At 40.4% G+C, this 12,511-nt stretch overlaps 1 protein-coding gene across 6 annotated transcripts in view; it reads right to left on the bottom strand.

Annotated features, from left to right (window-relative positions):
- KCNC1 (potassium voltage-gated channel subfamily C member 1) overlaps nucleotides 1-12,511 on the bottom strand; it is a 136,916-nt gene that overhangs the window by 27,315 nt on the left and 97,090 nt on the right. For all 6 annotated transcript variants that reach the window (XM_063333077.1, XM_063333073.1, XM_063333079.1 and 3 more), the window contains exon 2: nucleotides 9,675-10,608. In XM_063333077.1, coding sequence (XP_063189147.1) covers nucleotides 9,675-10,608 — 934 coding nt within the window. The remainder of the gene's footprint in view (nucleotides 1-9,674; nucleotides 10,609-12,511) is intronic.

Below are 12,511 nucleotides of genomic sequence, written 5' to 3'. Positions count from 1 at the left end.
ATACTATGCTGACAACGGGAAACTCTCTTGGCCGTTTTCCATGGCTTTTGGGCTAGTAACAGAATAGTACAGGACCAGAGGTGGCATGGCCAAGGTGAGGGTGGAGAACTGCTGTGCTCTAGCTTTTCCTAGCTACAAGCCTATTAGCTGGAATTGTGAAGTAGAGCAGCTGTGAGGCTGCTGTAGTTGCTGGTGGAGGACAGAATTTCCCAGCTGTTTTTATTCTAGAGAAAATGCAAAGATTTTGTGTTCCTTTTTGCATCCTATTTTTGCAGCATCACTTTTGCCTCATACTTCTTGTGCTAAGCAAACAATTATGATGAAGTTAAGAGTATGAATCCAAGTATCCAAAGGCATTTACTCTGATTTGTGGTGGGGTTAAGAGCTGCTCAGCACCTGAAAATACCTATTGAGTTTGTATCCCTAAATTTCTCTCTGAGATGTTGCATGGAAAGGAAATTCTTACAGTTCAAATCCCTACCCTCTTGAGTCTCTTTAATTTAAATTTCACTCCTGTTAACAAGTTGTTTCTGTTTTAGTTGCCTGGATAGTGTTTACTGCCTATTAATATTCATTGGCCACTTATCAATTGCATCAGTATAAATCACTTTATTGTTATACTAGACTCTATCTAAACTCTGCTGTGCTTCTTCACTGATTAAGGGAGGGTCAGAGCACAATAGCGAATCAGAAAGTAAAGGAACTGCACACTGAGAAAAATATCCTTTCTTGAGTTAGTACATGGCTATAGTGATTTCTGAGTTAACATAGAATTTACTGATAATTGGGAACAAGATTTAAAAATGATCGCAAATGTCTATCAGCTATTTTTTATTATTCTTTCAAAGTAGTGTTTGGAGGGAATTGGGGGAGATAGTAAACAAAATACTTTGCTCAGGACCTGATTCAGCAAAATAACAGTTATGCTTCTGTGCCAGAGCATCTTTGGCTACAGAAAATAATTTTTACGGGCTCTAGAGCCTCATGCAGGATTAAGAAACATGGATCTCATGGGTAGGGCCTTGTCTTTGTTGTTGTTAAATCAGGTCCTTGGAGTGAAAGGGATATAACTGTATTAAATTAGAAAAAGAATTATGGAGAAGATATATTAAATCACAGACAAAGGATGATGAAATGATGAAATTACAGTTTGGAGAGTATGGAAGGAAGTATAGCATAGAGAAGAACAGCATAGAAAATATGGGTTTAAACCTTTGAAATGAGTAATGATGCATCAGTATGGGCATCAGTGGTTTTCAGAATGGCAGTGAAAAAAAATCCTAAATTGGCAGGTTTGGGAATTTTTTCTGCTGGAGAGTAATGAAAATTAATTTTTCCCATGCAGACTATCTGAAAAAAAAAAAAAAAAGAAGGTAATTTAACTAAGTAGTTCTATTGTCATACCAAGTACTTACTCTTTGCATTAATACCTCGCATCAGGTTTTGTGTCACAACCTCAGTGAAGTTACCTATAGTCTGTGACATTCCTTGTTCTTTTGCATTAAAGAACTGTATTGTAATCTCCTCGGCTGCCCAACATGGAGCTCAGGTTGATGGGAATTGGAGAAAAACTTCACAGAATAAAATGTGACAGTCTGTAACATACACAAGTCGCAAGCAACGTACAGTAATAACAAGTAAATGTTAACAAACAGAGCGAAAGAGAGAAAGAGAAAAAGAGAGAGAAAATGTGAAGAACATGTAAAAGAATTAAGATTCCTATATAGCAACTCAGTTTTAGTTACCCCAGTATTCTAAGGCCGTTAAAATAAAAATCTTTGTTAGTTCTAGGTATCTTTAATAAAGTTTCCTATTTTTATATTACTGCATATTTTGAAAGTTGCTATGAAGCTCTTCTGAGTAGATATCACACTGATGGACTTCACACTGGCACGAGAGCAGATTTTAGTATGCTACATGAATACGCAGAATCCTTCCGACCCAACCTACCTCTTCAACATTTACTCACCACCATGTTGACCTGGGTCCCTCCAGGAAGCCGTGTCCCCCAGTAAAGGTACTCCAGTGACGGTGGTGACTGCCTCTCCCAGTACTAACTGGCCAACATAGTAACATCACTCCCAGAGAATATCACCTTTGAGAGGTATTACTTCTTGAAGTGAGGTGATAGTATGTTGGCTACCTACCTATTAGTACTGCTAGAAGGAATACAGGAGCTCTAGTTAAGTAGACCCAGTGCATCTTGCTATTACAGGTATTATTGGGTATGTGCTTAATGCAGTGCTGAGAGCTGTTGCTCCTGGAAGAGCTGCATTGCAAAGAGCTCTGGAAGATCCTTTCTAGTTTTATCCTGACACTTCTGGGGTTTCACCTATGCCCATCCTGGTCTTCTGAGAGTCTCTCTAACACTGTATTCTGTAGAGCGCAGTGGGTCCTTGACAGGTCAGGTAGAGGTTGCAGGAAAATGCAGTCATGTGAGTCATGCTACAATCTTATAGAATCATAGAACTGTTTAGGTTGGAAAAGAACTTAAGATCATAGAGTCCAACCATTAACCTAGCACTACCAAGTCCACCACTAAACCATGTCCCTAAGTACCACTTCTACATGTAATGCGTTATATTACCGCTCTGACTGAGAAATACAGTATGATGATCTGTACAGCATGGAAGGTGTCTGAGACATGGAGCGTGGATGCATACGAAGAACAATGACAGCAGGAATGGTAGATTACTTGTTATTTTGGCTTTGTGCTTATAAACAAACAAGCAAGTAGCCAAAAGGCATGGAGAAAATTTCTAACAAGTGCAGTGTAAGAGGGATATAAGCAAGTGGACTGGGCACAGAACTGGGACCTCACGCCTTAGACCCTTTTGTCTCTGGCCTTTAGTAGTAATGGGTAAATCACCCCGTCTATCTAGTTCTGCTGCAGCAGAGAGGTACTTGCACAGAGGTGTCTTTTGTTGTAACTGTCCTGCAAACACCAATCATACTCAGTCCAGCAGAAGGGAGAGATGCCAAGAGTACCTCTTTCATATCCCCGGAATGCATTTTGCACTGGATGGCATGGGAGCTGCAGTGGCAGGCACATGCTTGAGAAAGAGGGTTTACCATATTTACATCTGCCTTGTGCTAGAGGATTGGCACAGATCGGCCTTATTTGGCTGGAATGCTTGTATCTGTGTTTTCCCATCACTAAAAGTGCCTCACGATCATTAAGTTGTTAAGGCATGAAAAGTCCTAAGATTTTTTATTTAGTTCTGTGATTGTTTTTCAGCTTAGTGCAGTCCTGCCCCAACATGCACTCATCACTGGCTGTGGCCAGACTTCAGGGGGCTGTGTGGGGTGGTATTTTTTTTTTTAATGTCTCACATAGTGCCAGAGAAAAGCGGGAAACCCAAAGCACTGTACTTGAATTCATAGTTCCTCCTTTTTGTTTTCAAATGACTTGGTACAGTTATTTTTTACTCAAATTCTAAAGTAAACAAGCACCGTAGTACGAGTGACACCTACCAATTGTATCTCTACAGGAAATGACAAATGAATAATTGTACATCAAAGTATTACATTATAGTTGTTACAAATTCTGCTTTGCATGTGATCCACAACTATGAGATTGCAGAAATGCCATATGGGGCAGTGGGCAAGGAATAGATCCAAATTGCTTCCACCTAGCTGCAGGCACTTAACCGAGGATTTTAAGTTAGAGCTGCAGTCACCTGAGATCAGTTATGGAGAAAGACACCTCCAGAGGGCAATTCAGATCATAAATGAGTGAATTGCTCTCTCAGACTGCCTGACTCTTCTTCCAATATAAGGGGGACCTCAGGCAAATGCATCTTAAGTTAGATGAGAAGAAGTGAGTGTTACTTATTTTATTTTAAGCTGTTACAATTTCTACATTAGATTCAGAGGATTCCATCTTCAGTGACATTAAGATGCGATTGTTACCTCATTTGCTATTCTGGAATGATGAATTTTGGATTTTTAAAGGCTAGAAAGGCAAAATGTAGGGAGGAAAGAAAAAAACATCTCCCTATTACCTTTTCCACTGCCTTTTTAGTGTTTTTTTTGTATCTAACATATTTAAACATCAAAGTCTTTTGAGCTAAACCAGGCCTAAACTCTTTACAGTTACATTGCTGTCTACTGTCTGTCTTACAGAGAGGGTCAAAGGTTTTATGACACTAAAATTAGATGGGGTTTGGGGTTTTTTTAATGTTCAAAGGCATTTGATCAGAGAATTTTCTTCCCTTGGATTGAAGGACCACCACAGTGACTACATACCTATGGCTTTAACAATGCTTTGCTATCCATAAAAGCCACTGAAGTTCACAAACTACAGCAAAATATTAGGCACCATAATGGGCCTGTGACAAGAACTGCCAAGAGTCTCCAGCTCCCACTGAGCACTGGCACTGGAATTATAGTGCGCGGCATACTTCTGACGTTAGAACCAGTGTGTTGCACAAGGAATACAGGTTATTTAGGTTATGGTGACAGAAGGGATGAAAAATGAAGCCCTGAGAAAAGAGCAACTCCTTCAGAAAGCATGAGTGATAAAGCTGAAATGGGTAATTCCACATTATTTCTTTAAAAGGAGATCAGCGCTCTCTCAGGAAATTGCATTGAAATAATAGGTTTCTAATCTCACAGCTTGCTCCAGTTCATCTGACCACGGAGTACACTGCAGTCTCTATAACTAGGTAGTTCCCCTCTGTCAGTGATAGACTTGGACTGCTTTAACTATTCAGACATAGGGATAGTCGAGGAGTGGGTTATGGAAAATTGTTTTTTGGGCAGGTAAGTAAAACAACCACAGAAGTTTTTTCTGAAGCTAAAGACTGTATTAGTAATGACAGACATTTTCCCTCTCCTTTTAGGCACTTGAATTCTAATAATATTTCTTCCATATTTTACAGCTATTCAGTGACTAGATAATTTTGCCATCAGTACACTGTGAAAAAGGCTGCACAATACATTTGTATAAAAATACAATATGCTTGGAGTATAGATTAAGTGAAGCTGCATGCAGAGGGGATCAGAGAGGTGAGAAATTCTTATTTTGGCCTTATTAAAGTCAATATAAACACTGTGTGTGCTGGTGTTATGCATACAAAAACAGTAAAAGGTTGGGGTAGATCTCTGAACAAAACCAAAATAACCCATCACCTGTGCTTACGTATTATGGATGCATTCTTAAGACCACTGCTCTGTGGCACCAGACAGTGCTTTAGACATCAAATGAAGTTATGAATTCCATTCATATTCTAAATTTCTGTTACAGTGTTGGAAAATGGCATTCACTGCTTCATCCTATGGCAACTTTAAGATGGAACCATGCAGACAACCTATCCTTCAGGTAAGCACACAGCTCACAGAAGAGGGGCTCTGAAGAGCTGAGTAATGCTTTCAAAACAAAACTGAGAGCTTTCAAGATTTGTTTTGCGTGTTTTGAGGTTTTCTTACAAACTTGTACCTTAAAGTATTTCACTATGTGTACTGAGATAAATTACTTATACTTGTAGGACAGTATAACCAGTGTGTGGTTTGGGACAGAAATCAGGTAAGTTTAATTGGCTGAAACCGGCTTTTTCTGTTTTGCTTCTTTTTGAAGCAAATTTTGCTTTGCTTTTCTTCTATTTTGCTTCTGTTATGATACTGACTGTTTGGAATACTCAGAAGACTTTAGATAAAAGACACCGCATCACAGCAGACTATGGTTATGACTGATGCTTATTTAGTTATATTCAACTAATGGCCTTGCCACAGACCTTTCAAGTGATCTTGCTCAATTAAATTAAGCCCTGTGTCAAATGAAAATAATGGAGATTACTTCCATTTTCTCTTTGCTGTCTACTTAGCCTGTCGGGTATTTGATTGTAATATAGTGGTTGTCACATATACGACAGTGGCAAAATGAAGCCCTGATCTTGAATGGGGCCTGTAAACAACACTGCAACAAAATGAAGTTAATAGTTTGACATGGTGATGCTAGAACTCGGTGTGTATATTTTAAGTGAGCAGACACCTTGTCCTCTATAGTCTGAGATATCCCCGGGTCAAGGAGTTTTGGTCAAATTGGTCAGGTAAGATCTGCTTCTTTGTATCAGGCCCAGTTCCTCCAGGCACTATATAAGCAGTATCTTGAGAATTTTTGGTCATCAGAAACTGCCTTGAAGAACACTTTTTTGTATAGAGGAAATCTCTGCTTTCTTAATGCTGCTGGTGAAGGCCTGCCTGCGGCAGTAGCTCTGCCATCCTCTACTCTGAACTGCCTTTCCTCCCCTTCTGCTGCTTTCCCAGCCACCCATTGACGGGATTGGATGGGATGGAGAGCGGAAAGGGTTGCTGCATAAAGGGGAGGCATGGTAGAATCAAACTCTGGCATTCTTTATATCAAATTAAAATCAAGTGCTGTTATTTAAAGATACCCTCCTGCCAGGTGGAGATTAGCCCGGGACTGAGCTGCTGAGAGTGTTGGTGACAATTTAAATTTTTAATTCAAACCTAGCAGAACTTAAATTCAAACCATCTTTGCTTTGCCTGCAAATGACCATAGCATCATTGGCAGCAGCTGTGCAGCCTGTGGGCAAAGTTCTGCTGTTTGCACGTCCGTGCCAGGAAAGTGCTCCTTGGCCTGAGAGGAGGCACTGGGGCATGGCTGTGCAGAGCTCTCTGTAGAGCCCCCTTGGCCCTGTGTGTATGCACCGACAACAGCTGTGAACTGCTGACTTGGTGCATGAGGGGGCTATAAAGAGATAGTCATATGTGGAACTATTTCATACTCATCACTGTTTTGTGAAGTGTTTAATCATCCCACCACATATCATATAAGGAATTAATAACTTCATGTGATCTCCTTTACACCTGAGCAGGTAAACAGACTTTTTTTGGAAGAATGTATTAAGTATACATCATATGAACTTATATCACCTAGATACTGTCACACTGAACCTTTCCAGTTAAAAATTACAAGAAATATCTTGGACAACTCAGGCATTATTTTAGAAATGTTTTGCACCCATTCTGCATTACTAGTGCAATGTTACCTGGTTGTTTACAGTTAGGTGCTGTTAACCAATCCAAATATTTTGCAGTATGGGAAACATTCACTGCTTGCAAGTCTCTGTTTTTTCATATAATGTGCAGGTTATAGTTTCAGGAACCAGTCAGTGCCTATGAATGCTTCATATTACATAAGTGAACCTCAACATCCAAGGCAACACAGATCTTGTTCTAACAGTTCGGTTCTGATCTTACCTATTATTTTTTACTTTTTTCTTGCACACGTATAGATCTTTCCCTATTAGGAAGCTAAGACATGCAGGCAATATTTTTTGCTGCTAGTGGTGCATAATAATATCAGAAATGGAACTCCAGCAACAGTGTTACCGAGTCCATTTTGTTAGCTGAAGTATAAGTGTGCTTTGTTACTTCTTAAAATATATATGCTAGTATACATATATAAAAATAGTCTCTCTTAATTATTGCAGAAATAGATAAGTTGCTGTTACTATCAATACTTCATGGATATTGTGGCAACAGCTGATTTTAGAGCACTGATGGTGGCAAAACAGTTCCACAATGAACCAAAATTACACGTATTCTCAGGATACCGGTGTGGAATTGCACTGAACTCGTAGAGTTCTTAGTCCTCTATTACCCAGAGAGGACCAGGGTAGGTAATGGAAGGAACTTTATAAAGCAAGGGATTTCTGAGAAGAAAGTCACTCTGTAGCTGACTGGTAAAGTACTCAAGAGTCTGGCATCTCTTGCACATTACAATTGGGTAGTTGGCATATTGCTCACACACAATATTGTTTGTGCCCTGTTTCCCTCTTCATATGTGATGCCACAAAGACATCTACTTATGAGAAGTTTGCTGCTTGGATATGAGTTGTGATAAGCATTTGCAACCTGAGGGGGATGGATGATAAAACCATACGCTTATGCGTCAAAGATACAATAAGAAAGATACAGTCTATCAGTCACGTGAATTGTGATTGGCCTGTTGCAATGGAATAGCCTTTAACAGAAAAATGAAAGCTATTTACCTTCTGAATGGATTTTACATAGTTGCACAAAAGGGAAAAGAAGCAAGAAAAGGAGAGAAAAGAGAATAGAAAACGGAAAGGTTCCCACCAGCTCTTCCCCTCCAAAATTAGCATTGGCATTGGTGAAGTCACACACAAAGGAAAGTCTCACTTTCTTTGTGCCTCTCACAATGACATCAACATGCATGGCTATGAGATGATGAGAGAATACCTCACTCACAATGAGTAACAAATTAGATTTTTCTTTAAAGTAAAAAAATGATAACACAAGACCATCATAGGTATATGCTAGCTCTTTCAAAACATCTCTTTTTGACTACATGTCAGTTAAAATCACTTGACTGGCAATCTGTTCTATCTAATACAACACAGGGGGATATTCTGAATAGGCTGAAGAATGTCAACCATGCAACTTGGCTGGAATATCTGCCAAAAATGTAGTTGGCTTTGTTTTCAACATGGTTATCTACTTTGAAATTCCTCCATAGAATAAATCGTGATATTCCATAGATAGAGGTAGATTATGGGGTTTAAATAATCAAATTGGAGCCCCGTAACTTTATATGCTATAGGAGGATTCTCATAAAACTGAGATATTCCCATAATTAACCACTAGCCATGGGACATTATAATATATTCCATGGTGACTAGTATTTTTTCCATTTCCCTCCCCCCCTCCCAGTAGAATTAGTATGATTAATTTTGCTCTGGTTTCATTACTAACATGAATCAGTGTAATTAAAAATAAGAATAAGAGGTGATCACTGTTCAGGCCAAACTGGCCAGTAATGACCAGTCAGACCTTTTCCAGTTGACCTTTGCTGCTAGAAGGTTGAAAGAGCTGTAACTCACCAACCCATACTTGCAAAAGGAGCATGTTTTAGAAAATGTGGTTCAAAACTCTTCATAGTTCTAAATGCTAAATTCTAGTGGAATATTATAGAATAGATTGATTTGCATGCCATGGAATAAACATCCTTACATCTAGTCTTGTCTCAGAGTGAGTCATTTTGCATTAGTGTCAAGAATTTGAGCTGTTGTTCTACTTTGCAGTTAATCATCAGAAAGAGACGGGATTGTCTCATGAATATGCATGATGGTATAGTTGTCCCTTCAACTTACTAGGCACCTAGTTTCTGTAATGAGATGTACAATATCTGCCATTTAAAACAGCTGAAAGGTCCCAAATGGGAACAAATGAGAAAGCATCTGGCTGTTTCAAATTCCAGCCCTGTTTTGTCAGAAAACTCTGTAATTGCTGAGTACTTGGCTCCTACTCTGCTCTATGGAGCATTCAGCTCTCAGGAGCCTCTGAGATGCATTACACAGTCCAGCAACATAGCTGTAGAACTCTCAAAATTCTTCCACTAGATGTAACAGCTCTTCAAAATATCTTGAGACTTGTATGCCCTTAACCAGGACCAAAGTTTGGGCTCCTAGAGCGTGCTCTCATGCTTAGTTTTGCTGATCAGCCTCCACTGTACCATTTGTCCCTGCAACCTAGACTTCACACATATTATTCACTGTGTGATGGTGGGACTAGAATGGATAAATGTGCTACCCATTGCTCTAAGAAAGCAGTCTGGCTGAATCTTAAATCACTACGCGGGATGGAGGTTAACGGTCAGATGGACATTCCTCTAAGAGGTTTCCTACCTGCTCTGTTAATTTCTAAAATTTCTTCTTGGGCCAGTGGGCAAGTGTCGCTCTGAGTACTGTGGTGTGGAGAGTTTACGACAGATTTACAATAATTGGGGGATCCCAGCTGGGGTGGCCTCGGGATATGCTTCTTTTTTTTCTTTGGTAGCTTCTGCTTAGCCATAGCTAAGGAGTAATACATTCCGAAATTGTTCACAATGACAGGGACAGGCATGGCAATGGTCAGCACACCAGCGAGAGCACAGAGGGCCCCCACCAGCATGCCTGACCAAGTCTGAGGATACATGTCTCCGTAGCCCAGGGTCGTCATGGTGACAACAGCCCACCAAAAGCCGATGGGGATATTTTTAAAGTGTGTGTGTTCACTGGCACTAGGGTCATTTGGTTTAGCACCTATTCTCTCGGCATAATAGATCATCGTGGCAAAGATTAAGACGCCCAATGCCAAAAATATGATGAGCAGCAAGAATTCGTTTGTGCTGGCGCGGAGGGTGTGTCCCAAGACCCGCAACCCAACGAAGTGGCGGGTCAGCTTGAAAATTCGCAGGATTCGTACGAAACGGACTACGCGGAGGAAGCCCAGGACATCCTTAGCAGCTTTGGAAGACAGGCCACTGAGTCCAACCTCTAGATAGAAAGGCAGTATGGCCACAAAGTCAATGATGTTCAAAGAGTTTTTGATAAATTCCACCTTGTTTGGGCAGAAAGTGACTCTCATCAAGAACTCAAATGTAAACCAGACCACACAGACACCTTCGATGTAGGTGAGAAAGGCTTCAGTCTCTGCTTCCCTGTAGTGCCGCACCTGGGTGTCATTCCCGATGAATTCAGTTTCTGTCTTGTTCACAATGGGGTTAAATCTCTCGTGGGTCTCGAGGCAGAAGGTGGTGATGGAGACCAGAATGAAGAAGAGGGAGGCAAATGCCACATACTGTGAAAAGAAAGATATGAGAGAAATGTTAAACAGTAGGTAAATATACAGTGGCTTTGATTCTGAAGCATCAGGGAGAGACAAGAGCTGTATTAAAACTAAAGATAATGCCAAGCCTTCTTCCTGTGGCCTTAAGATGCCAAGTCTCACCTGCAAAGACAGCCTAACATTCAAACTCAGAGGAGAGCAGTATATAAGTACGTGCTAACATCCATTCCTATACAGATAGCACTTTAGTGTGAGTGTAAATTTAAGCAAGCAAGCATTTAAATCTCAGAGCTTTCTGTGGGATTTAAGGTTAAGGACATATTGAAATTCTACCTTCCTGAACTTGATCTTCTGTTACTTCCTGGTCTTAAAGATAGAGCACACCTTCTAGGACAACTGTCATGCAAGTCTTTTTGCAGCATTGTGTCAGTGGTATGGGGTCACCTCCTGCTCCCAGCTTAGTGACAGTTGTGGTATTTCAGATCTCAGGAAGGTACTAGTAAATACTAGTGGTAGTCTCAGTTGGGCTTTACAGCAAGGGACAGTCCTGCTTGGTACCGTCAGACTTTGTTACCAAATCCCAGGGACAGGTTGAGGAACAGTCACATAGCAAACCAAGCTCTCCTAGATTAAACATCTCTGTTCTCAGTTCCCTTCTCCAGATGTTTCAGGGGCAGGGGGCTGGGAGGGGAAGAAAGAGGTTTCAGGTATGCCTGTCAACTGATCCAAAAGGAGACAGATCTATTGAATTTTAGAAGACAAGGTTTTCTTGAAGAGATTCTCATTACAACGTAAGACTTGTACTAGAACTAGGTAATTATTTTTAAAGAATGTTGGATTACAATTTGGTTAATCATTACAGTGGAGGTGGTAGCAGACCCCAAAGTCAGTGAGTGTTTGTCTTAGGAGCATTTGCCTCTTCTGCTTCAATTTCTGCTTCAGTTTCTGCTTTTCTCAGGCTTTCCTCAGCCTAAAGGAGATCTCTTGGTTGTATTCCAGGATAATTGAGGGGGTCAGTCAGGCCAAAATTCACAACCCTTGTAACCACAGTTCCTCTGCTCAGTCCTCCCGTAATCAGTTAAGTAGTTCGCGTACATCTAAGAATTCTCGTTGTGTGTTGGAGTGGTACAGTAATGGTAATACCTCTTTCCATTTCACTCCCTACATCTCTTATCTTCCTGTTTGTCTTGTGTGTCACCTTCACAAGAGACGTTACATATGATATTATTTCACTGTCTTTATGAGCATGAGCAACTGTGGTAATTAAAATAATATTCAAATATTCTTATAGTGACCTGTTATTCATAATATCCCTTTTTCAGCAGTGTAGCCAAAATAGGGGTTAAAAAGAACTAGTTTCTTCTAATTGTCTGTTGCCAGTAAATGCAGTGCAATAATCTAAAAGAGATTGTTGCCACAGGACTAGACCAGGTAAAAATAACTTATGCTTCAAGCTACCAAAGCTCTCCTGCAATTAAGAAGTTCCTTCTGTTTCTTTCCTGGGTAGACTACTGCAGAATTAGACGTGACCTTCCCTATTAGCAAACACAGTCAAAAGAAGGATTTGCCATGTTTTGAGGTGAGCTATTTAATAGAACGTAGAGAAACTGGCAGAGAATAAAATCACAGAATTGTTTAGATTGGAATGGCCCTCTGGAGGACGTTTGGTACAACTTCAAGGTTGGACCAGGTTGCTCAGGGTCTTGTCCAGTCCAGGTCTGAATACCTCTGAGGCTGGAGATCCCACAGCCTCTCTGGGCAGCCTCTGCCAGTGTTTGGCCAATAAGAGTAAAGAAGTTTGGAAGAATACAGAAGCAAACAGGCTCTTCTGCTTTTCAAGTCCAACTTTGTTTCCAAAGAGATCAGAACCTAGCCATTATCAGAGATTTAAAAAAATGACAGGACCTTTCCCTAA

Source organism: Chroicocephalus ridibundus, chromosome 4 (assembly GCF_963924245.1).
Source record: "Chroicocephalus ridibundus chromosome 4, bChrRid1.1, whole genome shotgun sequence".
Lineage (NCBI taxonomy): Eukaryota > Metazoa > Chordata > Aves > Charadriiformes > Laridae > Chroicocephalus > Chroicocephalus ridibundus.
This window is presented reverse-complemented; position numbering and strand designations above follow the sequence as displayed.